At 43.1% G+C, this 26029-nt stretch overlaps 1 protein-coding gene and 1 long non-coding RNA gene across 6 annotated transcripts in view; one reads left to right on the forward strand and one right to left on the reverse strand.

Moving 5' to 3' along the window:
- Window positions 1-6199, reverse strand: part of EMILIN2 (elastin microfibril interfacer 2) — a 39084-nt gene extending 32885 nt beyond the window's left edge. For 3 of the 4 annotated variants that reach the window (XM_072034769.1, XM_072034768.1, XM_027451993.3), the window contains exons 1-2: window positions 5979-6199; window positions 5682-5804 (exon numbers count right to left, since the gene is read on the reverse strand). In XM_072034769.1, the coding sequence (XP_071890870.1) occupies window positions 5682-5804; window positions 5979-6106 (251 nt within the window). In that variant the 5' untranslated portion in view covers window positions 6107-6199. Of the gene's footprint in view, window positions 1-4417; window positions 4546-5681; window positions 5805-5978 lie in introns of those variants that run through there. The other variant, XM_072034770.1, reaches the window with a different exon arrangement.
- Window positions 6200-6344: 145 nt separating this feature from the next.
- Window positions 6345-23242, forward strand: LOC113842831 (uncharacterized). 2 transcript variants are annotated; one of them, XR_011807567.1, is made up of 5 exons: window positions 6345-8493; window positions 9249-9398; window positions 10490-15404; window positions 15499-15672; window positions 20409-23242. It is a non-coding gene; the product is annotated as an uncharacterized lncRNA (long non-coding RNA). The 2 variants fall into 2 exon arrangements; XR_011807566.1 differs by having other exon boundaries at window positions 6345-9398.
- The last annotated feature ends 2787 nt before the right edge of the window (window positions 23243-26029 follow it).

Genomic DNA, 26029 nt, shown 5'->3' on the forward strand with positions numbered 1-26029 from the left:
TAAGTGAGGATTCAGAGTACTGCTTCTGATAAAGCTGCCTGAGAAACAGAGTTCCAGTTCTTTTCTGCTTCCCCAATCCACAAGATAACTTAATTTATAAGAAAGAGCAACTGCTAAGAGATTATTTGAAAGATAACCAATACCTTTATGAATCCAAGAGCTAACCAGTGGGATTAGCTGGAATCCAACTTTCAGAATAAAACGCAGCATTGTTTTGAGACCTGATACTTTTCAAGACACCTGGTCAAAGTGAATCAGAGGGGAGAGGAAAGATGAGATCTGAATGCAAAAAAGAGGTCAGATGTCCTTAGGACTACAGGAGGAAGGGAGTAAAAATCTGCAATGTGTAAAACTGGAACGGCTCACTTTCTAGTTGTACAGAACGTTCCCTGTTTTTTGGAGGTGAATTATGACAAAATAGGCCTTCAACAGGTCAGCAGCTCCCAAAAATTAACAATCTGTTATTTTGGCAACGGTTTGCTGCTTAAGAGAAGAGGCCCCAGACCTCCCGGTCATACACATCTCAACCCAGAAAAACATGAAAAGTGTAATTATTTGTGTTAATGCAAACTGAGGAACAGCTTGTGATTTCTGAATTATTGCAACAAACCATGAATGATGTATGAGAATTAAAATTCCCTGTCCGATTCACAGAGAAGAAAGACACTGTTGCATTCAGCATGTGGAGGCAGAGATGCACAATTGCAAGCTCAGGGAGATGGCCAGCAAAGTTTACCACGCCCAGCAGGCCCTCAAAGATTACCAAACAAGCACTCCAGGAAACTCGAGTATGCTCTGAAGTTGTTTAAGTTTCCTTACTGTTTTCAATGCACAATCCCTTAGGCTAAACTCCCTATGTAGCCAGCTAGCTGGAGCCTGTACAAAGAAATTCTGCTTCATATGAAATACCTAAGTAGGGGGAAAAAAATCTTTAAAGGCTTTTCGAGATATTTCGAGGGGAAACATAAAATAGCCCTCACTTTCCCTTCAACTCCTTGTGCATCCTGAAAGTTTTTCTTATGAGATGTGCGTTGCTAGAAACCAGAGGCAAGCACAGCCTCTGATCCTGTCCTGACCTGGGTGTCTTAGGTTTGAGCCTGCCCGGTGCTGAGCACTCTGGCTCTGGTCTATGCACTTAACTTACATCAGCTGAGTATGCTCAGCAAAAACAACACTGAGGCTGTTCAAGGGCTGAAAACTACATGTGGCTTTACTACATGTTCCTAGACCAGTTCTGCTGTGCTCCACCCAGGACGCTCTGAGGTTGCCAGAAAACAATAAATCAATACGGCCACGTGAATTGAACTGAAGTCTGACATGCAGCTTCCCAGTAGGAAAATTTCCACTTTTACTCAAAATATTATTATTAATAAGTGTTGTATAGTGCCTATTAAAAGCTGTGCGTTGCTAGAAAGTATAGTCATCTATCCTGACATTTATGATTACAGAAAACCAGCAGTAACAGTCTGTAAAGTTACTTCAGCCTTTTTGCCTTAAATCTTCTTCTTGGCAATGGCTGGGCTTTGAAACTGTGCTTTGGATTGGGAGCGGGCTTATTTATGGTCATTTAATACAAGAAAGTTGGAAAATATTGCTCAATGAGAGATCTGGAGAGGCTTGCTGATTTAGCTCCTGATGCATTTGTAACTTTCTTGACTGTTTTCTAAGTACGTGCAACCTGGTGAAGTAATTGGTTTGCTTCTTGTGTGTTAATCATTAGCGTTAAGATAAGAAGCTGACACTAAATCATGAAATCGGCTCCCCACAAGCTGGAGACAGGTGACCTGACTCATTATACTCTTGAGCACAAGCATATCTTTACACATGAGCAGAATTAATGAGGACTGTTATCTGAATTAGGGGATCTGATAAACATCCTCTCTTTAATTCCCCGAGCAACCTGACCTAACTTTGAAGCCAACTCTGCCGTGAGCTGGGGGCTGCAGGGTGATTACATGACCTCCAGAGGTTCCTCCCAGTGTAAGTTTTTTCTATTTGATTTACTACCTCTCCCTCCATGGGACTGGGGAGTCCTGTTTGCCAGTTCTGTGGTAAGGATGGAAAAAAAGCAAACATTCCCCTGCTTCAGTTCACAGGCTTATTGTTAATTAAACTCCTCTAGTGAACACAGATTTACCCTAAAATGCTGGGCCATAAATTGGGGCATCTAAGATACAGCGAAGTTTCCCAATGTACTCTACTCCACAAAGGGAAAAAAAATAAAATAAAACAAAACAAAAAAAAATGGTATAGTAACACCCTGTAACAACATCCTACCCTGAAGCACCTACAGTGACCAGAGGATGTCCAGTAGATTCAACAGCCCTCAAGAGCTTGCAGGACCTGGCCAAGAAGACAACGCATTTGGCTTTTAGAAACAGATAATGCCATTAAACCAGTAAAGTTTCTAAACTACTCAGAAGAAAGCCAGGAAAGGAAATTCCTAACAGAAGAAGTGGGGAGGGGGCAGTTACTTAAGAAACAATGCTAAATTTCAAAACATAGGAGGTACTTTTTAGCAAGTAACACCACTAACATTTTTGTCTAAGTACCCTTCATTCCTACCACCCATTAATAACAAAGTTTCTCTCTCCTTCACCAGTCACAGTTTTAAGTAAAATAAATCAGAAGCCCCCCAAACTTCAAAGGGCACATACTTCAAAGGGCATGCCTGCTTTTTCTTTTTCCTCCTTCTCTTCGTATCTCTTAAGCAGCCACACTTTAACTCACATTTATCCTTGACACCTTCATCAGCCAAAGCCTCCACTAACTGTTCAGTGAGGAAATCATTATCGAGCCCAAATACCTGTAGAACAATGAAGTGTAATAATTTCCTCAATTTAAGCATAACATTTTAGGAAATCAACCCTGTAACCAAACTTAAATTACAGTTGACACTCCCAGATGTGCAGTCATTCCAACAGTGTTGGATTTATTTTTTTTTTTTTATTTTACAGACAATATTTGAATGGGCCTAAAGGGCAGACCTAAAGGGTTCATGCACATATATCATTTAGGTTTAATCACCAGAGCTTTCTATTTCAAGCAAAGGAAAAAAATGGTGGTAACTATAATCCATATCCACAATACTTAACACTCTTGTACGTGAAGAACACTTGGAATTCAGGAGCACGCTCTGTGTTTAAGGCAGTGAAATGCTCAGAGCCCTAAATGCAGAGAACTATTTCAGTAATCGCTGTGCAGAACCTGGTCTGCACCTAAAGAGTGCACTGTAGAAGGAGTCTTAAACTAATTTAAATCAATAGTAAATCCACTGACTGAACACCCAAAAAAAAAAACAACCCTCAAGTACTAATAAAAGCCATAAATCTATGATACAGTTAACAAGTTCTTTGTTTGACTTGGATCTCACTGTACCCACTGTCTGTAAGAGAATGAGGCCTTAGATAAATCAAGGGTATCAGAAGGAGACTACACAGGGACTGTAGTTTATTCCAATGAATATCTACTATTTAGTTCATTTTTAACCTCTCTATCCAAGTGTATAAAGGAAAAAGAGAATAACTCCAGAAGAGTCCTCACAATCTTTTCTTTGTTTCTTTTATAGCTCTTTCCTGTCCTATTTTTGTCAACGTTAGGCTCTGAGCTAGCAAACGTATACAAACACATTTTGTTATTCAGACCACTACTCCTCCTGAATTAAGGAACACTTTTCATGTGAAAAGTGCGTTCAGTGCATAGGACTTTGCACGATTTGAACCACGAACTTCCAACACTTCTGATTAATTCCTTTCTTACACTGCTCCTAAGAAAATGTGCAACAGATAGAAAAAATAAGTCATTGTCTATAAAAAGGTAGTTTAGAACAGAATAAAACTTCAAGATTTTGATATGACCTGCTTCAAGGATATTCCAGATGCTTTCAGTGTTCATCAGCTGTTGCTGTAATAGGTACTTGAAATATTTTGTGTTAAGAATGAGGAATTATTTAGCAGTTTCCACTCAGGTTATGAATAAAACAAGCCTAATGTTCACCAAAAAAAAAAAGCAAATTCAGGAAACAAAGGCTTATGATAAGTATCTAATTCCGTTCTCAAAGAACAAAAAAACCCCATGAGGTTGGCCACAGCAGGCGAGCCCAAATGTCTGTTCAGCCCCATATTCTATCTCTGACAACAGCCAGCTCCAGATGTGTAGGAGAAGCAGAAGGACAGACAATGCCATTTCATAGAACCACAGCACAATTTGGAAGGGCTGTGACTTCTGGAGGTCATCCAGTCCAGTCCCCCACTAAAGCAGGGCTTCCCCTTCTAACTGCTGCCAAGGTTTCTAACAGCTCAACCAGCTCTTGGTTCAGGAATTTCCTGGGCTAGAAGCAATACCTTTGCACTTTCTTCATTATCTACTAGCAGATAGTCCAATAAAACCCTAATTTACCACCACAGAAATTCCTTACCTCTATTCCTGCTGATGGATGTGTTCACGGAGTACAGTTTCAACCCTTCCTCACTCCTCCACAGCTCTACTACTGAGACTCTACAACGGACGGTACACCCCATTACAAAGCCCCAAACCTCAACCAGAAATCCAAAGCGGACAATTCAATTCTCCAGAGAAAAATGAGGGAAATTACACAAGACTGTGTTGCTCAGCTGCCTGCTGCCTTTGTTATTTGCCTCCAATTCCGGTGCTCATATATCCCAGTAGAGAAAAGCTATTTTTCCAAACCAAACTAAAACCAGAGCATTCAAAAGCCAAAACCCATTGCCACGGGCCCCTGGGTGGCACCATCAGTGTACGCAGCCCATTTCAGAAGCACCCAGGACACGGCAGTACAAGCTGCCTCCTGACTTTCTCATGTCAAAATAAAAGCTAGTTATTTGTCCTCACCATCAGGTCTGTCAAAGCGTAAACCTGATCCCACCAGTATCTGTGGGAGTCCGACCCCTGACTTCTGAAGGTGAGAGAGTTTCACAAAGCTTATCCCGTACAGCTTTCCAATAAGAAGTGCAACTCTTTCTGTTTTTCAGGTGGGGAAAGCGGGGAAAGGGGACGAGCCAGCGGGTGAGCGTGATGCAGCTGTCCCAGCTGCTGCTCTACCTGCGAGATCACGCAGCCTTGCCACAGCACAACGGGCTGGTCACCCTGTGGGCTTCCGTGCAGTCGCTCTCAGCCACACGAAGCTCAAACCAAACTTTGCATCTCTGCATTGCCTGCTTCCCGTACGGCACAACCCATGAGGATACAGAAGCGGTGAACGGGTTGGATCATGCTCCTGCCTCTCCCTTTCTGATCCAGCCGCGGGGCACCCAGGAGAGCTGCTGTGAGCATCGTTCACCCCGCCAAGCCCCGGGCAGGGTGCATGGGTGTGCTCCCAGCAGGTGCTGCTGCTCATGCCACCCATGGCAGCGGCGTCGGGCAGCGGGCTGCTGTGCCAGCGCAGCTCCCCAGCCCTTCACCCGCTCACAGCGTACTCAGTCTGGCTCTAATTAGCCCCGGCAGCCTTCTGCTTGTAATAAAAGCTTTGTGCGGGGCGTGTGCTTGGGGGCCAGGAGAGCGGTACGGGGTGCAGCGAGCCCCTGGGGCGCAGCCACCGCTCCCCCGCGGGGCTCTCGCTCGGGAGGGCTTCGGGCCACCGAGCTCGTCCCCTCCCGGGGTCGCCTCCTCCTCCTCTTCCTCCTCCTCCTCTTCCTCCTCCTCCTCGTCCTCGGCTTACTTACACGGGGGTCGGCCGGCAGGGAAACTCGTTCCAGGCGCACTTGTACTGGGCCTGGACGTAGCTCTCCGTCCCGTCCAGCACCGAGCAGCTGACGTTCCTGTTCACGATGTAGGCGCACCAGTTCCTAGCGGGGAAGGAAGGGGAGACGGGACAAGCGGCATCAGCCCGGGGCGGAGGCCACATGGAGCGGAGGGAGAGGGGAGGGAAGGGGGGACCCATCCCCATCCCCATCATCTCCATCCCCATCCCCATCCGCATCCCTCACGCCCCCGGGGGGGGGGGGCTCGGCGCTACTCACTTGCTGCGGGAGCCCGGCCGCGAGTAGCGCAGGTGCGGGGTGGCTCTGCTGAGCCCGGCGCCCAGGGCGAGCAGCAGCGGCAGCGCCCAGCCCGAGGGCGCCGCGGGGCCGGGGCACAGCAGCTCCATGGGGCCGGCCGCTGCCTCTCTCCGCCGGCTCCCCGCGGCCGTCTGTCCGGCCGGCCCTCCGCCCGCCCGCCCGCGGCTCCCCGACTGACGCAAATCCCCCCCTTCTCCACCCCGGTGCCGCCCCTCCGCGGTGGCTCCGCGCCCCTCCGGCCCCGCTGCCGCCGCTCCCCTCCACCCCTGCCGGGCCGCGGCCGGCCGGCCCCGCTCGCCCGCAGCCCCCCTCGCTCCCCCGGCCCGCAGCCGAGGGGCCAGCGATGTCTAAATCCTTCCAAAAGCCTGCTAAGCTCTTTGGTGCGAGGGGGAGCTTGCAAAAGTGAGACGGTTGCTCCCTTGCATCCCGCACCGAGCATCGCAACAGCAGTAAGACAGTTTTTAAACTACCCCATGCAGGTACAAAATACGATAACCATGCATTTAAAGGCTAGCTCGGAAATTCTGCTTTTAGACAAGTGGTGTGGTGTAGGCCATTAATCATGAGGTGAATCCTGTGCTGAGCAGAGAAAGCAATTATTAATGAAATTCATTCATGTTGTAGTCTTCTTCAGGCACCCGGACTGGGTTACCTGCCCGTGCCAGGCAGCCCGTGTTGGGTCCCACCAGCCTCCAGACCACAGGGAGGCCCCTCTGTCCTCATCAGCTCCCGTTCTTCTGAAGTGCTTCCTTTCGATGGCCACAGACACATTGAGCTGCGGTTTTAGAGGCAGAGTCTGTGCTGTGCTTGTGCAGCACGTGGGAAGCCCAGAGCCATCCTCTGGATGCGGAGGTGATGTGGGCACTGGTGTCCACGGAGGCTCGTACACGGCCACTTCGTGTCCTGCTATGGATGCTGCTTGTTCAATGCTCCCTTCAGTAGCTTGATGGGCTTCTGCACCAACCCTCAGACATAACTGCTCGTGGGACCATGCAGTCAGCTGCAGCGTGAAGCTGAGGTGTTACAGAACAAGTGTTTCTTCTGCATTTTTTTTGACCCAGGAGCATTTTTTTTGACCCAGGAGCAGGAGCTGTAGGGGTGTTTCAGGGCTTCATGACAGATCCAGGGTAGGGGCTTGGGAGCCCTGTGTTGAGGGGTGAAATCTTGAAAGCCACCAAGCCTGGACTCAGCACAACCAAATAAAGCTGCGAGGCTGGGGCAGCACAGGCTGCTCCTGCCAGAGGGAAAGGAAGGGAAGGGAAGGAGGGAACAGTGCTTGGGTGGAGAGCCGAGAGGTCAGGCAGCTACCATGAGGTTGATGGAAGATTTGGAAGAGATTGCTGCTGCTGAGTGTGATCCCAGCCCAGCCACGTGCTCCAAAGCCTCCCTTAGCCACAGCTGCCTCTCTGGCTTTCTAGGTCTCAAACAAAGCAGGCAGCAGGGCCGGGCCCTTTCTTCTGCTCTAGGCAATGGCCTGCTTTCAGCTGTAGACCTGGTTGTCTGCCCAGACTTGCCCAAACAGGTAGATTTCATCTGCTGGTCTTACAGTTGGCCTCATCCAACTATTTCACTCGCCCACCCTCTGGGTATGACAGGAAAATAAGCCTTACACACAGAGGTCAAAATTATGCTTTCAGAGAGTTTTTTAATAATTGTCTCACTGGGAACATACACGAAAGCTTTCTGCCCACAACCCCCAAGAAAAACTTGTCCAACTACAGGTGCACAACAATACTTTACTGGTGATAAGCAGAAATGGGAAAACCTGAGGTTATTGCTGTCATTTCAGTGCATCCTGTTTCACCTGAAAAAAATGGCATCCTCCTAACAGCTCTGCAGCTCCTTTGGAGAGGGCAACACGTCACTGTCTAAGAAACTACACCTCAGGCAAAGGTTAAGCAATTTACTCTGCCACTGTTTGCATTTGCAATAGCATGACATTCAGGCATCATGATTTCTGCTGGCAGAAATTATTTGGAGTTTCTCCAGCCCAAAGAAAGCAAGACTACAATTCAAGTCCCTAAAAAGTAACAATGAAGGCCCTTCTTCCTTTTTCCCCTCCTCATCCAGTCAAGGAGCTCTTGAAGTTGGTCCTTTTCCAGAAGTGATGAGCAACATGGAAGAGCTGTATGTCTTCCCACAAAGGGAAAGTCATGAAATAATGAAAGGCTGAGGTCATGCCCATCTTGAGAATGACTCCACAGGACAAAAATTAACAGGCTGATTTAAACAAAACGAGCAGGAAACAACAGCATGTTGCCATACACAAAGCACGGAGCTTATGTCTTGGTGCAGGAAGATAAAGCAGGTGTGACTTGAGTTGCAATGAGGGCACCTTTCTGACCTGCAAACTGAAGACTTGCCTGGTTACAGGATCAATGTAATCAAGGATCAGTGCAATCAGGATCAATGTAATACGGGACATGATTGGAATGGAGAGTCCCTGTAGTCTTCTGCTTACCTCTTGGATGTGCAGGTAATGAGCCAGGAGTTGCCCATAACTGCAGGACCCTGTCCTTGGAAAAATATTTGTTTAGTCAGGAACCATGCAAGAAAGTCTCTCCTGTTTTCTGATGTAGATGAGTTGTCCCTTTGCTGTCTGGATCAACCGGTTTGTAAATATTATGGAAGTGGACTTTGATAGTATTTACTGCATTCACTTTGCCATTACTTTAAAAGGGCACGTGAAGCTTCTTCTGCTACAAAGCATGGTGTATCTTTGAGTTTGTTTTGTTTCAAATAAGCCATAACAATGAAAACCAAAATCCTGCAGGACCCTTCACTGCTCCTCAGTGACATCAGAGATCTGTGGGAACTTGGATGCGAATGCTATGGCAGAGTGTGAAGTTTGGTGTGTGGCTGTGTGGTGGCTCAGTAAGGCAGTGACAGCAGAGGATGACCAGTGCTGAGAAGTATTGAGCTGAATGGAAATGGATGAATTTGGGCAGATGTTTAGAATTTACTTCAACGCCTATGATATTCACACTGGGGCTATGATATCAGCTGATACAACAGCAACCAGAACACAAATTTGGCTTTGCCGGGAGAATTTTCAACTCAGGTGCATGCTGAACATGTGCTTCAAGCTCTGCTCATGGCTGCATTTTTTCTATGGGTGTAACTAGCTTTATTTCAGAGTGTAAGTATTAATGTTGATATTGCTTTCAAGGAGACAGCAATGTTCACACTTTATTTTTCTGTGCTGCATCCTCTCATCTCTGAAATTCACAGAAATCCCAAGACAGATGTTTCTTACAGTACATGGAAAGCATCCTGCACCCCTCCCTCCAAAAGGAGTGTGTAATCTGCAAGTGCACCGAGGAGGGTTTTGGTGACTGGAGAGGTCATAGCACGGGTCCCTGGAACATGGAGATCACAGATGTGCGTCCATAAATCCCTTTAAATTATTTTGAAGTGCATCTCCCTTTACTGAGCTGCCTGGGTGTGTTTTCAGCACCAAGATCAAATGAACTTTCATGCTTCGTAACAGGATAATGATGGGAAAGCAGCTAGGGCCGTGTGCAAGGGCCTGCCAAAGAGGGAAAAGTGCATAGAGTGGGAGGGCAGAATAAATAGCAAAAACATTATCGGAGTATTTACTACAGAAATCTAAAAGACGAATGTGTCTTTAATAGCATGCTGCATGGACAGGCTGTCTGTTCTCCCTCTTGCGACATATTCATCTTAACATCAATATTAACATTAACAATTATAATTGGAGTCTATGATTGGTGCCCTTCAACTTTTCTCAGCTCAGATAATGAGCTTTTTTTTTTTTTTTTTTTTTTTTTTTTTTTTCCCCCAATATATTTTTTCTAATGATTCCCCACTGCAAGATTTGGGTTTCAATTTTGAAATTTCTAGCTGTAGTCACCTGGCTGAAATCAGCCAGACGCATATTTAGCTGTAAATATTTAATGAAAATTAATGACCGAATGAAAAGTTGACGGATGTTAATGGCAGATGTTAATGAAATTACTGTCTGTAAAGGCTTAAACTTTGGAGCATGCAGAGAAAAAACAACCAAACAACAACAAAGAAACAAAACAGACACACAGACACAAACAAACCCAAACATTTGTGCTAGGTTAACTTCTTTAGACAGAAAAACAAATCAGTGTTTTACAAACAGCCCAAACATTGCCTGGTTGTGTCCATGTGTTTGTGTTAAAAACAACACCAATTAAAAATGGTCAAAATTATTGTTTTGGCTAGAGAACGAACTAAACAACTGCTTATCCCTGGGAACAGCTACCTGAGCACACCTTTACAGTCTGCTGAAGGCTTCAGGCCCGGGACAGCAGAGACCAATATCCATTATCCTGCACCAAGAAGAGGGTTGGTGAATTGCAAGCCACAAGTATTTCATGTTTGAGAAATGTTGTATCTGCTTTGTACTGTATAGGCGTGATTACTAAAGACAGGAGAAATAATGATTAAAGTCTCCACTAAAATACTCTCCTGTATTACAGCGTGCGAGGGCTGAACCCACTGTTACCATGGGGCTCCTGGCACAGCAAGGCTGGAGCCTATGCAGAGAGAAGACATCCGAGTGCAGGACAACAATCAGAAGGAAATATTTTAATGCTTCACAACACCTCTCAGTGAAGAGCCCTGAGGCTGGCTGACACGAGAACAAAGGTGTAAGAAGTTAAAGGGCACTGGAAAGAAGATCAGAGGAGATTGGCATTTCTTGGCAGACGGCCTGGGGGTTGGAGAGTAGAGGAGGTATGGGGAAGAGATTTCTTTTTGTGTCTGCTTATTTTACGCTTATTGAAATTGGCAAGTGACTTCAGTGGAGAAGATGCACAGTGCTTTTTGGTTCTTTCCACAGCTACGACCACTCTAACCTGCATGTGCAGCGGGGCAAAGCTGGTTCCTACAAAGCTACACCTGCTGCCTGCACACAGACCCCTCAAAAAACCTGCTGACAACTAGCTGAAACATACTTAAAGACCAAGTCCAAAACAGCATGCATTGTTTACCCTTGCTGTAAGGAGTTTCTTCCAGTCTTGCTCGTTATCAAATCAAGAATTGTCATATGTGGTTATAGACATACTGGTTACTTTGGTTTGGGTACCTCACCTCTGATGGTAGTGCAATATTTCAGTATAAAGAATAAGAATCTCTTCCTGAAAACAAGAGGCAGAAATTATTCACCTAGATAAGACCTAAAATTATAATTCATAACATCTTTCTTGCTTCCTTGGAGAAAAGAACTCCCAGCCTAATAATTATTTTACAATTAAGAAAAAAAAAAAAAGGCTGCTATTTTTAAGGAGACACTCTGTATGTTTCTTCTGATTCCTTTATTTTTATTTATTTTTTCTTTTTCACTTGAAATCAAGATTAAATTTAACTTCTTTTCAAGTTGCACACTGTAAAGATTTAGGGTTCTTAAGGAAAGTTTGTGTTTTAAAATGAGCTAACCAAACACAAAAATGCCAGGAATATTTTAAGTAAGACCTCATTAGGTAAAGACCATGACTGCAAATATTTGTCGCCTCTCTGCAGGCACATCATGTTTTTAGAAGAGGATTTATATAGGCTAACTCATTTTTCTGCTTCAGCCATTTGGACACTCAGCAAATTTCTTCAGCTTCTCTGGTTTCTCCCAGTTTGCTCCCTCACACCACTCGTTCTTTATCCTGTGAAATTTCACTGAGGTTATAGCAGCTCTTAGATGCAAAAAGCAAAATAAATAAAGGCAAGAACAAAACCCCAATCCCTTTTTTCTTCAGCCTTCTCCAGTCTTAGATTTTCACTGCATGCCGATGGTATGTGGCTGTTCTTAATCTCGAAAGCCATGACGCAAAACATATGAGGACAGCTTCTGGTGAACAAAGCCAAATGACAGCTCCAGGCCCCCAGTGCCTGCCACTGGTGGTACTGCTCACAAGAAACAAAACTATGGGGAGAAAGGGGGAGGAGAATCCCTTTTGGGGATCATTCTCATTATCCTTCCCCATGGCAGATTTCTGCTGAATCATTCGTCCTACTCAGTCCCTGGAGGTTCATTCTCATGGGTTGATATTGGCAGCCTCCTACAATTACAGGATGAGGCTATCACGCTTTTATCTGCAAACAGACTCGCTAAATGAGCACGACTCCCTCTACAATAGTAAAGCTATCACAATCCAATTCATAAAAATGAACACATAGATTCTACCCAAAGGAGTTTACACTCAGATCAGACCCAGGCAGCAAATCCTACGCTGCCTGTTTTCCAACACACCTGTAAGCTCCAGTACTGTCTTGTGACAAATCATATCCTGCTTTAACGTAATGTGAAATGCAAATAAAAGTATCTGACGACTTTTCTTGCAGTTGCTTGTTATCATTTGAGAATTTCAAAGGAAGTGGCAATTCAAAAAAATGAGAAGTTGAGAAAAAGGAAAGAAGACGTAGGGAAATGTAAGCAGCTGCACAACAGTGTAATGGGATGAGGTGCAAAAAGGTATTGGCGGTAAGAAGGTGTGGAAGGAGGAGGTGGCGAGTACAGCAGGGTCTTGTTCTGTTCATAGCTCAAATGCCATGAAACATTGTTATTCACACTTTTGCCTTAGTGTATTGCACTTTCTTTCTAACATGAATTTCTGTTCATTTGGACTGAGAGGAAAGTGTTTATCTTTCCTCAGCCCCCCCTGCCTGCTGGGAAGCAGTGAGTTGCAAACGTTGCATTGCGGAATCCTAATTGCCTTCTGTATCAATGTGTGGTGGCAAAGACAAATGTATCAAGAAGCATATTAAACTGGGGAAAAAAAATGAAAGTTTGTATTTATTTTGCTCATAATTAAATATATATATCTGTGTTTATTCTAGAGATAATTATAGAAATTAATATTGAGAAATGTTTCTCATTGTGTCAAAATTATGTGTTTAATCGTGTGCTAATATGACTGCAAAACCCATTTGTATTTAATTTCTCAAGGCTGAAATCAAATAAGCTGATGATAGCAGTGCTCTGTTTGGATCAGTTAAGCAATCCAAATCAGCCAAGGGCAACCTCCTTAAAGCAGGTAATTACTTCACTCCCACCACTTTTGATGGGAGTTAAAAGCCTGCATCTCCATGAGAACTAGAGATTAACCACCCAAGATTTGTTTCAATCAGACCTCTGTCAGATAACATCACTGGATGCATTCATTTTGTCTGTGGGCATTTTGTGCCTCACTGTCAGCTTCTGCTGGAAAGGTAGTTTATTTAAACAAAACCAAATATTCTCCTGTTCAGGCATGCTATGTTAAAACCGTGAGTGTGGTGTCTTGGTCAGCACGGTGCATTGAAATGGGGGAGTACAGAAGTCCCCATAAAATGGCCTAGATTATTTATTTCCAGTGGTGAGAGGGGGGTAGGTAGGTTTTAAACACCTGCCCCATAGCAAGCAGTAAGCCATGGAGGTAACTGCAAGTTACATGAGGAATGCTGAAATATATATTTAAACTCTCTCATCTTTAACCACTGAAGTTTCCATTCTTGCCCATAAATATATCAACACATTTTGGAACATCTCAGAGATTTCAGTAGTAGCTACTTAAGATATTTAAGTAGATACTTAGGTGGTAAGTTTTCTGGGAGCTTAGTTTTCAATTCCATTTTTCCCACTTGAGATCAAAACCTCCGGTGACATCAGTTCCTCTTGAGTCTCTCAGACATGTCTTACACTGTTGTCCCAATGATCATTCTTGATCAGCCGCTGACTTGTATTCGTCTTTTACTGTTCAAAGGAAATCCACATTGCCAAAAGAGGGTGTGTCTTTTATATAATTTCAGAAGAGCAATGGCTACAGGAATGACGACTGATGGAAAATAAGTTATAAATGATGGACGCTGCTGGTGTGCTTCCTGTGTGGCGGAATGAAAAACGATGGATCAAATGACTGTAACACTTCCACTGCACAACAAGACTGTATGCAGTAGTGGTGAAATGAACTCATGATTTTAGAAAACTTGAAAGGACACAAGATATGAAGAATTTATGTATAGCAGTGTGTGTTCAAGAATGAACTCAGTCGTGGACTCAATTCAGGGCATCTGGCATTATTTACAACATTCGCTTCTACTTTTAGGAACGCAAAAATTTCAGGCCTTTAACTTTTATGACAGTTAAAAGTTAACCCAAGCATTAGGATGAACTCTGTCAGGGATTGTTAATCCTTTCTGTGCCTGTTGGTGTTAGGCTTCTCTGTTTATTCCCTTCAGCAATTTACAGAACAACACAATGGGGTCATTACTGCGCTAGGATAAGAAATGGTCAGGGAAGGAACCCTGTTGTTTTATATGTACCTGGCAGCAATGCTGGAGGATCTGAACAAAATCAGAGCTCCACTGTCTTCAGTGTTTTACAGCCACAAGCTTTGTGCCAAGGCCAGGTCTCTACAGAAAGTTTTGCCACTTCAGTTATAATAACAGCGTCAAAGCCAGAAAACAAATCTGTAGATTACTGATGTGGTTAATGTGCATAAACCAGTGCAGCGTACTTCAGTTTGGGAAGTGGTTAAACTCTGTGCCAGATGAAATTCCCCGTATTCCAGTGTAATGGCACCTCTGCTGAGGGTTGGGATCTAGGGGGAGGCAGCGGGAAGGAAGCAGAGGAGAACAGGCAGGGAGTTTTGGTCGCTTCTTTCACATTGTGTACCTGTTTCTGAGAGAAATTTAAAGTTTGCTCATCGTTGCCATTTAAACATGCATTGGCTATCCTTTCTCTCCTTTCAGTTTTAAGTTGTGGAGCTAGAAGATGGTCTCTGCTGTGAGATGTTGCCTTACTTTATGCCAACCTACACATTCATTCTGAACTGTTTGCCGATGTTCCCAACAACAGGGCATTTTAAGGCAAACATTCGGTTAATAAATCGTACCAGCTCATTCCTACCTTTTCCCTGAAATCTGTCATTAACAATTAATAATAAAGAAATAATGTAGCAGAGGCTGTAGCTATAGAGATATTTTCAAACTATGCTAGGGGAGAATAAATCCTCTGAGGTACGTGAGGATACTTCCAAATCAGAGGGCAAAGAAGTCACTGCAAACTAGTACAAGGTAATTTTACTGGAAGTAGTGCACGGCAGAAGATTATAGGGACAGTTCTCTTTTGTATAAGAAGACATCTGTATCAAGGAAGCCAAATGTCTAGAAACATCAGTTATTTACAATTGAAAATGTTTAGATTAATTTTAGATAACTTGCAAGAACCACTTCAGTGACTGCATCCAGAGAGAGCCAAACGTTCACTGCCTCTTGTGTGAGTTGTCCTGCTTTGCTCTGAAAAAGTGGGAATGCTCCCAAGACCTTTATTCTTTGAGGAGTCTGACTAGTTCAACGGACTTGATAAGATACAACAGTGAGATCCTGACGGAGAGCAGCCTTATCTTTGTTGGAATATGGGATGTATGTTGTTATATCAATCTTCTCTTCAAAAACGTGGCAGAAAATGTAGTTCCTATGACTACTGAGCTTTGTTTGTCTTTACGTTTCTTTTTAGTACTGCAGCATCTCATGCATTTTGCGTTTTCATTCGAGCTCCAGTTCCTGGAATTCCAGCATGACTTGAGCACTTCAGATTGTATTGCAAGGAAAAGTTAGTTCTGGCATTCCCTTGCAGAGAGTGATTTGAAAACCTGACTCACAACCATCCTACAGTCTCAGAAACAAGGCGGCAAGTACCAAGAATTATACATTTTTTAAATCTGATGACTTTTAAGCCAATCTCCTGATTCATTTTATTGCAAGGGCTTTGCAGTAACAATGTCTTTATCCAGCTGCTTCAGACTTCCAACTCTCCTCTTGTCTGTTCTGGACTTGGCAATGCAGATTATTCTAAAGCACTATTTCCTATGTGGCATCCTAAGAGGCAGCTCAGGCTTTAACTAACTTCTCTAACCAGTTATGGAATCGCAGTTCTTCATACTGCTATCTCACAGTTCACCCTTCTTTTACAATTAGTTTATTCCATTTTCCTTGTGTGTGAGATTTTTCTGGTAAACATCAGTTATTTGGGTTGAGTTACTCGTCTGAAACTTATTGAACAATACTTGCGGTAGTGTAAAATAAAAGACACTTCCCCTTCTTTTTCCATCAATTCAATCTGTGGTGACCGGGTATCTATGTTTCAGCTCCCGTCTAAATCTACAGACAGCACTTCATGTATGAATCATTTGTTGGTGACTTGCAAAACTCTTCTGAGATGAGTAAGTGTTCAGTTTTTATAATTGCTTCCAGGTTTTCAGGTTTTAGTGATTCTAAGCATGAGGAGCCCAGCTTAAGATTCAAGCCTAAATCTTTTGCATAGATATACCCTTTTGTTTTTAGAGGGCTACCAACATTTTAAAATAATAATTAAAAAAAAAAAAATGCTCACAGCCAAACATTGCAACATAGGTTGGACACACATCCAGGGGTGGAAACAAAACAAGCCTTTTCTACAAACTGTGTCTCTGGGGTCTGGTCCTGTTTTGCAACTGGCAAGAATATGGTTATAAAAGATATTATACTGACAACAAACTTAACTAGCTGCTGTTACGGACAGGGTTGTCTTGGGCCTTTTGGAAGCTAGGGGCCTATCAGTGGTCAAGTCTACTTGATATCATCATCATGTACACAAATGGGAACCAAAAGAGCCATCTGATTATATTCATTGTATAGAAATCCAGTGGGTTGATTTTCAAAAGTGTAGAATAACCAGGAACACCCACAGGAGTCCTCTGCATTAGTACCTACAGGAATGAATCTTATTTAATCACATTTAATTTCTGTCCTGGGCGAAAAGACCATCCAGGGTCTTAAACAGAAGTTTAAAAAAGAAAAAAAAAAATCAAGTGAAGTGACATCCAGTACTTCATCTTCAAAGCCTTTCTGATCCTTTGGCAGAGATAATCTGATAGTTCTTTTTCATCCTAAAGACTCTGGTTTCCATTTTACCTTTTGAGGGAACATTTATGTTCACCACTCACAAAGTCCTTTCTTAATCTTTACTAAATAAATATATATCTACAGAGAAACAGCAAGAATTAGAAAACAGTTCTTTTTTAAAAGGTCTGCAGACAGAGAAGATTATGCAGATGAAAGATCTAGATGTTATGAACTCTGAGATGGGATTATTCATTTTTTACCCAAGTGAATGTTAACTAGACTTGACTACTGCTCTCTCTCCTTTTCTCTCTCTCTCTCTCTCTAGTTGATTTGTCAAAGTATTCCAAGACCAATAATGGGCATTCCCTAAAAACTGAGGAATGTTCTCACAAGTTTCCTTCTTTCCCAGGAATCAGGAACACTGCTTTAAGGAGGAAACGGAGATGTACAGTCAGTGTGCACAAAAGACAGGGCAAGTAGGCTCCAAAGACAGAGTAGACTTAAAAGTGAGAGCTGTGATTTTGCAATTCATGAACATTTGGAAAGCTGAGAACAAAAACCAAAGTAACAATTAATAAGCTTGCTGATTTCAAAAGTCTTAGCTGCATTGTGAATGTTTTGCAAAAGATCATTTTAATGCAGAACACTGAACTTTCTGCTTTGCCAACCCAGAAAAAAAAGAGCCCAGATTTCTTTCCAGTTCTCAACCCCCAGGAAGATGGCATATTTTTCATTACTATTTTTCACACGCAAACTCTGCACATGCAGGAACGCTTTTCAACAAAGGAAAGGCTCACATTTCAAATAGTACCGTGGAAAATGTTCCATATAGTCAGCTCCTTGACACACCGCACTGATGTGTCAGCATGTCTTTGTAAGGCTCTGGAACAGTCTTGGCAACAAAGCTAACCAGCAAACTCTTTGACCCCAAATTCCTCTATTCCGATAATGTTATCATGCATTTGACACGGGGTCACTGTTACTCACATAAAGGAAACTTTCAGGAGAGAAACTGGGTAACGCTTATTCATGAGAAATCCAGTTTAAAATGATAAAGTGGACTCATATAAGTCATAAATATCCCTTGTTTTACAGCTATGCTAGTTTTCTTAGGGCAAGAGGATCTAAATTTTCTTTTTGAAAAAATTCTGATAGACCACTTGAAAACATGATTTTGCTATTGAGAAGATCTGTCTGAGAAAACAGAAAGAAAAAAAAAGTGTTAAAAAAATACTATTTTGTTCAATACCATGAAGCATGAATGAGGTTTGAATTGCCTTAGTAGCATCCCCTCGTGGAAGCTGGAACAAAGCCAAATCTGAATAAATTGTGCTAATTCCAGATAATTCTATTTGCCAGCAGTCTAACTAAAGCATCCATGTTCTGCTCTTTCTCTGAACCTGGCAGAGACCCCTCCAGACCCTCTGAGAATGCAAGAGTTCATAAGTTCACTTGCTATTTGCACTTCAACACATTTTGTTGAAATAATGTTTCCAATCCTTCTTTACAGCAGAAGTCACACATATCACCATTGAAAGATAAGAGTAGACAGAGCACAACTTCAGAAAATAAAAGTTCAACATTAACTTTTAAAATGTACTTGTGGGGTTTAAGAATCAGCGCATCAATATTTAACGAGTAACTCTTCTCCAGAATACCTGACTTTCTGTTTGTAAGGTACGTGAAGTATAGCTGCTTATATCTGTGGTTCTCCTTTTCCAAGCCCACTGAATGTTTCCTAGAAATTACTGCTTACACTTCTGAAATATTAACATAAAAATGACTCAGGCTTGTAGAGCCTAGAACACACGTTCTCACACTGTGATTCAGGGAAGAGCAATTGGATAGCTGAGGATTAGAAGGCTCTGGCTCTGAGTCACATACACACACAAAAGGAAGATATGAAATTTGAAGAACTGGAGTGTTTGGCTTCCCACAAGAAAATGACTTCTTGTACCTCGAAACCTTGGTTTAAAATTGATACTTCCCCTGTGACCATTTGGTGACTCAGGAAAGTTGCGTGATCATAGATGAGGAAAAGTGGCCCATGAAGTCTTCTGGGACGTTATTCAGCCTGAATAATTTGAAAATCCACTGCACAGAGGTGTTGCAATGTATAATCTCCAGAATCCTCAGTCCAAGCCTATCTGTAAGTGTGGAAGCAGAACTAGGCTGTTAGGAGTCTCACTGGCAGGGTAGTTCATAGACTTACCACAGCAATTCTGTGTAATGCTAATAGATGTAACCTTCTCTCAGTCCAGTATTAACATTATTTCTTGCATACATATGAGGGTTTCTATTTGTAGGAACTCCAGCAGTTTCTGCTTTTCTGCTTGTCTTCTCTGTGCCTTCATCTATTTCTAGAAAAAATGGAGCTGAGACTTTTGAGGATACTCAAAGTCATCTGTTGGTAGCCTCCATGGTTAGCTCATCTGTAACCCCAAGCCACCTGGATCTTGGAAATGCATCTTGCATCCAGCACTGAACAGAGGCCTAACAATGTCATGTCTCCTTTTGGGAGATGTGGAACTTCAAGCCCAAATTTCAAAGCTACAGGTATCTTCCTTAAGCCTTCTCCATCGCTTACACACCCTTCCCCACTCCTGGCACACACTCCTCCATTCAAAGTCCTCTGAAGGCTCTTGTTTATGTTTGAAATATCTGAGCACATGGGGGACACACAGTTTGGTAGAGGAGACTCCAGCGATGTCACAAGTTTATGCTCAAACACACAGGTGATAGTTAAGTGGAAAAAGTAAAAACTATTTAGGCTTTGTGTAGTGTCAGACAAGTACACGCTTTTTCCAGCACTGCTGCTGGCCTCACAGCATTTGCAGAGTAGGACGAGAAAGGTCAAATCTCATGCAGGTTGGATGCTCTGATGATGACTCTCAGGCAGGGTCAATTCTGTAGCTAGATAAAATCTCTCTCCAGAGCCCAACTGGATAAGTCACAGTCTTGGCCTGACCACCCACTTTCAGAGGGACTTTTTTTCCTTCAAGCTGTGCATGACAATAAACTGCCTTTGGCATCTGGAAGGCTCTCCACTCAGAATATAATTACAAACTTCAAAATGGTGGTTAAAATGTCAATAAAGGACATGATTAGTTGCAAGCTTCCACATGTCTGTGTAACAACACTCCAACAGCAACTCACCACTGTTTAGTAGCTGATCTAACCCATCCCCATTTTTACCATACCCTTACAGCAGCTGGGCTCAACCAGCCCTGCTGTATACCTTCAAGCCAATTCAGGGGTGGATGGTGGTGGATGGCAGAAGATAAGAAAGTTGCTGTGCTGAAGACAGCAATCTGTAGTTAATCTATCTGTCAAAACTACCTTTTGCCACAAAAGCAGGCTCAATTTCAGCGTATGTGGCTTCTTGCATGTCTACCAGTCCTGATTATGCTTCCACTTCAGCAACTGTGCTTTGATTTCCCTCACTGAACTGTTAAAAATTGCTAAAATTACTCTCCTGCTTGCTTCTGCTAAAAGTCCCTAACAACACAAGGACTTCTAACCATCCCTTCTCACTATTCACAGGACACCCTCCGCACTAGAATTGCCCCGGGACTCTGCTGAAGAAAAGAAGCTCTTGAGCAACTTGCAGAATCGCCTCTTCCATTGTTTCTGAAGAATTCTTTTCACTGCATTCCTCGGGCTGTCAGGAATTGCACAACCAGCTCTTCCAGCTCGAGCAGAGCTGAACCTGCGATCTGTATCTTCCGACAGAACAGTCATTAAACTTAGGTCGTTTCTACGCACACGTACACGTGTGCTAAAAGATCCTTAAAGATCCTTAGAGTTAGGAAAACTCGAAAGTCTTGAAAGTAAGACAAAGTGGGAACACACCAATGCACCTTGCCTGTTTATTAGGGCTTTAGTTCCATACTAATTTTATGCTATATTGCCATTTCATTTCTCTAATGTATTTTGAATCCAGTTGTAAGAATGCAACGAAAGCAGGAACTATATGTAATATAAAATACTTGTTTTCACTACCCCCCCCTTCAGCTGCTTCATGGAGAAAGCTAAGGTCTGGAGCTTTTTGGGATCATTGCCATTAAATTAAGTAGCAGTGACTTTTAATTCAAAAAATCATTTTTTATTTTATTTTTTTTTAATTCAGCAACTTTTAAACCTACCAGGTTCTTGTGAAAAAAAATGCTGAATGAGAGGTTCCCACAGTTGTTCCAAACATGTAGGTCAATTGGGGGAAAAATTAATTTTCCTGTTCTAAAAATCAGGCTTGAATGCAACAATTTGTGTATTTCTTGCATGACAGGGTCTAGTTGGTTTGCCAGAGTTATACGATGAGGGATAAAAAATGAGTGAATAACAGGAAAGTAGAGCCAACTAAATGTCCTCCACACAACTAGTATGTAACATTCCTTTGCTAAAAAAAAGTTAGCATTATATATAGTTCAGGCAAAATTCTTGGACTGTGTTATTAGATGTAAAAAGTAAAAAAATAACCTTACATGATTTGCTCTTGTGTACAACTTCATCAAACTATTACTGTGTGTTCAAAGATGGTGAAAGGTCTGTGGGGGGAAGACGTATGAAGAGGAGCAGCTGAGGTCCCTTGGTTTGCTCAGCCCCGAGCAGAGCAGGCTGAGGGGAGGCCTCATGGCGGCCTGCAGCTCCCTCACGAGGGGAGCGGAGGGGCAGGCGCTGAGCTCTGCTCTCTGGGGACAGCGACAGGACCCGAGGGGACGGCATGGAGCTGGGACAGGGGAGGGTCAGGCTGGGGGTTAGGGAAAGGGTCTGCACCCAGAGGGTGGTCGGGCACTGGGACAGGCTCCCCAGGGACGTGGTCAAGGAAACGAGCCCGCAGAGTTCAAGAAGCGTTTGGACAATGCTCTCAGACATCTAGGGTGATTTTTGGGTGGTCCAATGTAGAGCCAGGAGTTGGATTCGATGATCCTTGTGGGTCCCTTCCAGCTTGGGATATTCTGTGATTCTAATATTGTGTAAGCCTGGAAAAAGAAATAGCTCTGATGTAGTAAAATACTTAAAATTTTTACAAATAGAAGGAAGATCTATTCTTTATGGCCCATTTATGTTGCAAATGACTTTCATGTTTGGTTGTGTGCTTAAACAGGGCCTAGATACTGTACTCATAAATGGCTAGCCACTAGCATAGCTTAAAATAATTATACACAAATTAATGAGTGAGGGTTTCTTTAGAGCCCTAATAAATTCAGTCCTTTAAAAACTGTTGAGTATTGAAGAACCAACACGTTAAATATATAGTAAGAATTGTGGACTTATATTTTTGTGCAAATACATGTATAAGGTGCTTACTGTTTTTCAGTAACAACTGAAAATTTGCCCTAGCTTTATATATGGTTTGGTTTAAGATAAAATCTCCTTCAATTAGTGTACGCGCACATGTATCTGTACGTTTTGTTTGCTCAAGCTGAGGCTGCTCCTATTAGAAATATTTCATTGCAGAGGAAACATTCTGCATGGATGGAAATAGAGGGGCCGTGCAGTTCAAGTACATCCAGTCAACAGAACAGCTCTGCTGCAAGTCTGTGCATCTCTGTAGGGGTAGTGGGTGTGGGAGAGCCTCTTTATGGAAATATCATATAATGGAGAAACTGTATGTATACATATATATAAATCTTTGTGTATGCACATATGCAAGTGCATGCTTTTTATGAAGGAGAAATGATCACTGTTGCAGAAGCCTGGGGAGATGATCTGGTGTGACAGGAATGTCAAAATCACTGGATACACCCTCTCCAGCAACAGGCAGAAAGGGAGGCTGAGAGTTACTTCATGCTGAAAGACAGCATTACTGCTACCATCAGTAAAATGCCTGTGATTCCTAGAGGATAAGCAAACTGACTTTGAAAAAAAGAAAATACTATAACTAACGTGGGCTTCTATACTGGACTGCATCCTGGCAGGTGAAGACTAATTGACTGAAGATCTGTTCAGTAGTAGCTGCCTTGGTGAAAATAATTAGTTGCTGTGCTAATGACAAGCAATCTCACACAGCTTTTTTTTTTTTTTTTTTTTTTTTTTTTTAATATGAAAATAATGGAGCAAACTCATTAGGAGAAAATAACGATAAAAATGCAAACAGCATTTTAATGACAGCTCCTTACCAATGCTTTATTAGATACCCATACAATGACACCAGCACAACCTCAAACAAATACTGTTATCCTGAGTACTACAAATACTATGTTCATGTATGTTTGATTAAGGACCCCTGTTTGACTGCCCAGGAAAACAGATGAAAAAGGCCTTTAAAAACAATGACAAGTCCTTTGTTGCTATCATATGGAAAAAAGTAAGCAAAAGAAAAGTACGCTCAAAGAGTCAGAAAATACAGAGAACTGTGATGAAGGAGGATGAAGATATTGAATATATCTCGAAAGAAAGAAAGAAAAAGAAAAAAAGGAAAAGGAAAAGGAAAAGGAAAAGGAAAAGGAAAAGGAAAAGGAAAAGAAAAAGAAAAAGAAAAAGAAAAAAAGAAAAAGAAAAAGAAAAAGAAAAAGAAAAAGAAAAAGAAAAAGAAAAAGAAAAAGAAAAAAGATTGTTAGGATTGGAAGATAGAAGGGTGGTACGGGTGGTGAGGTGCTGGCACAGGTTGCCCAGAGAAGCTGTGGGTGCCCCATCCCTGGAGGTGTTGAAGGCCAGGCTGGATGGGGATTTGAGCAACCTGGTCTGGTGGGAGGTGTCCCTGCCCATGGCAGGGGACTGGAACTGGGTGATCCTTGAGGTCCCTTCCAACCCAAACCACTCTGATTCTATGATTAAGAACAACAACAAAGAGAATGGAGAGTCTGAAAGAAAAGGACTCCTGGAATGGTATAGAATTTGCCTGAACACTAAGTATTAATTTGTAATGAACATTCAGAGATACAAGCAGTGTCACAGAAGATAAGAGCTTTTTATTGCTGTACCTGTATCTGAATACACACAACTTAATGAGCTAGACCTGTTTTGACTGCCCACACCTGGAGTTGTGCTTCATTCACCAAGAAGGATAAATGAGTCTGCATTTTTTTTTTCCCAACCAAATTACTGGACACCAGATATTTAGAACCACACAGCAAAAGGGATGGAGGAATAACTGCAAAATGCAGCTATAGTCTCTGCATCTCTGAAAAACAAAACAAAACAAAGCAACACTACGGCAAACAACTTCTTTTCCCATTGTAATTGACAGTTTTGACCCTTCATCAATGGTGACTTCAAATCTCTTGACCAGCTCAGTTGAAACGGAGCTCAGAATAGCAGTATAAACATACCTCGGTAACATGCTTTAACTTGTGGTTAAGCCTGAAGCGGTCAGGCCTTGATGAACTCTGTAACTCCCTTCCAGCAGAGCTATTTTATTCTTCCCTCCTCCACGGCTGCTCTTGCCCTGATGTGGAGCCCTGGCTGATGACGGGACTTGAAGAGGCCCTGAAGGAGTCAGAAGGAAGTCACAGATGACAGTAGCATGAGGCTAGAAAAGAACTGGAGGAGGTGATGCTGGAAAAGTAGCATTGTGAAGCCAGGGCCATGGTGGGACTGGGACACCATAACAGTGTCGTTTGGGAAGGACGGACTTGTCCCTGACCAACATTGCTAGGTTACAGCAATGTTTCATCACCCAACTGATGTAGGCAACCTCTGAAACCCTGCTTGCGAGAGGAGGTAGAGCAAAGGGCACACAAGAAACACAAGGCTATGGGAAGCAGAGCTTAAGCAGTGAGTCAAGCTGTGGTCCTTTTGGTGGGGGCGGAGGGCAGGGAAAGAAATGAAGCCTTGCCATTAATGCCTTCACCTCTACTGAAGGTAGGGAAACTGGGAAGAAGGCAAGTGCGTTTGCTGACAGAAGCCCAGGAACAAGACTCCCAGTAGGTTGACATACTTGTGCCAGAGCTTCCCTATCCTACAGGAAAACCCATCAGCAGCTTGCATTGCAGAGGTGTAGTTCCCCATCTCTCCTTGTTGAAGTTTGGTGCTCAAACTTCCACGTTCACTGCTGAGCCCACACACAACAGGGTGATGATGGGCTTGGTGGGGCTGGCGAACAGTGAAAGCTGAGGCAAGGACAAGGTCTCAGGGCTTTCAGTGGAGGAAATCTATCTTCTGAGCAGGAAAACTGGTGGGGATGCAGGACCTGCTGTCTGGGATGGGATCACCTGGCACAGCAACGGGCTTCCTACTCAGCCTTCTGTCAGGACACTGCCGTAGGCCCCGCGCACCACTGCCCGCACTACCCACGCAGGGGCAGCCCAGCCCTGCTGAGAGGTGGCTCCATCTCCCCGTCCTCATGGGGCAGGCTGCGGCCCTTCCCCACCCACGGCTGCTTCTGGTGTGACTCAGAAACCACCTCCTCACCCCTCAGCCACTTCCTCTTGTTTCTTGCACAGCTCTCCACCAGCCTCTCATGAAAATGAGTAGCACAACACACGCACCCCAGTAGCTTTTACTCCCTGGTTAGGTCTGCTACAGAGTAAACAATGGGTAAGGATTGAAGTGACACTTACCTTCAGAGCTTGAAGGCTCTGTCAAGACCAGATTGCTTGTCCTAAACAGCTACGCGAAGCAGTAATGTGTGCTGTAATTAACTTTCAATCATTCTGCTAAAAAATCCTGAAAATTCCCCTGGTGAAATTCCCTGAAATCTTTGACAACTGTTACACAACTCCGGAAACCATCCTTAATTTCCTGTTGGCTTCTTCCACCAGGGAGATGCACCAAACTACACCAGTAGTGTACATACTGTTCTGACCATTGAAGCCAAGAGATGAATTTCAAGAGGAAGCATTTCTGATGGAATAGGTATTTAATCTAATCAAATTCAGGATCATCCAGAGGTTGAAGGTTGAGGTGAAGTAGATGCCAGAAGGAAAATAAATGCATTTTTAAAAAGTACTACTTAAAAAAAAAGGTACTATTATTATAGTTATGGAGTACAGTAGGACATTTTCTTACATGGCTAACACTCCATTATGGTTGCCTGGTTCAAGTCTGTAGAGCTAAAAAACAAGAAAAAGGACTGAGGCAGGGATAGCAGAATATCTAGCTGATGTTATATGCCATCTATTTTAATGTTATAAATCTGTTTTCTTTAAGAACAGCACAATTTGATGTCTAAAATAATTTAGACTATTAAGGTATGAGGCTTTGGAGAATCCCTCCTAACCTAG

This window comes from Anas platyrhynchos, chromosome 2 (genome assembly GCF_047663525.1).
Source record: "Anas platyrhynchos isolate ZD024472 breed Pekin duck chromosome 2, IASCAAS_PekinDuck_T2T, whole genome shotgun sequence".
Taxonomy (NCBI): domain Eukaryota; kingdom Metazoa; phylum Chordata; class Aves; order Anseriformes; family Anatidae; genus Anas; species Anas platyrhynchos.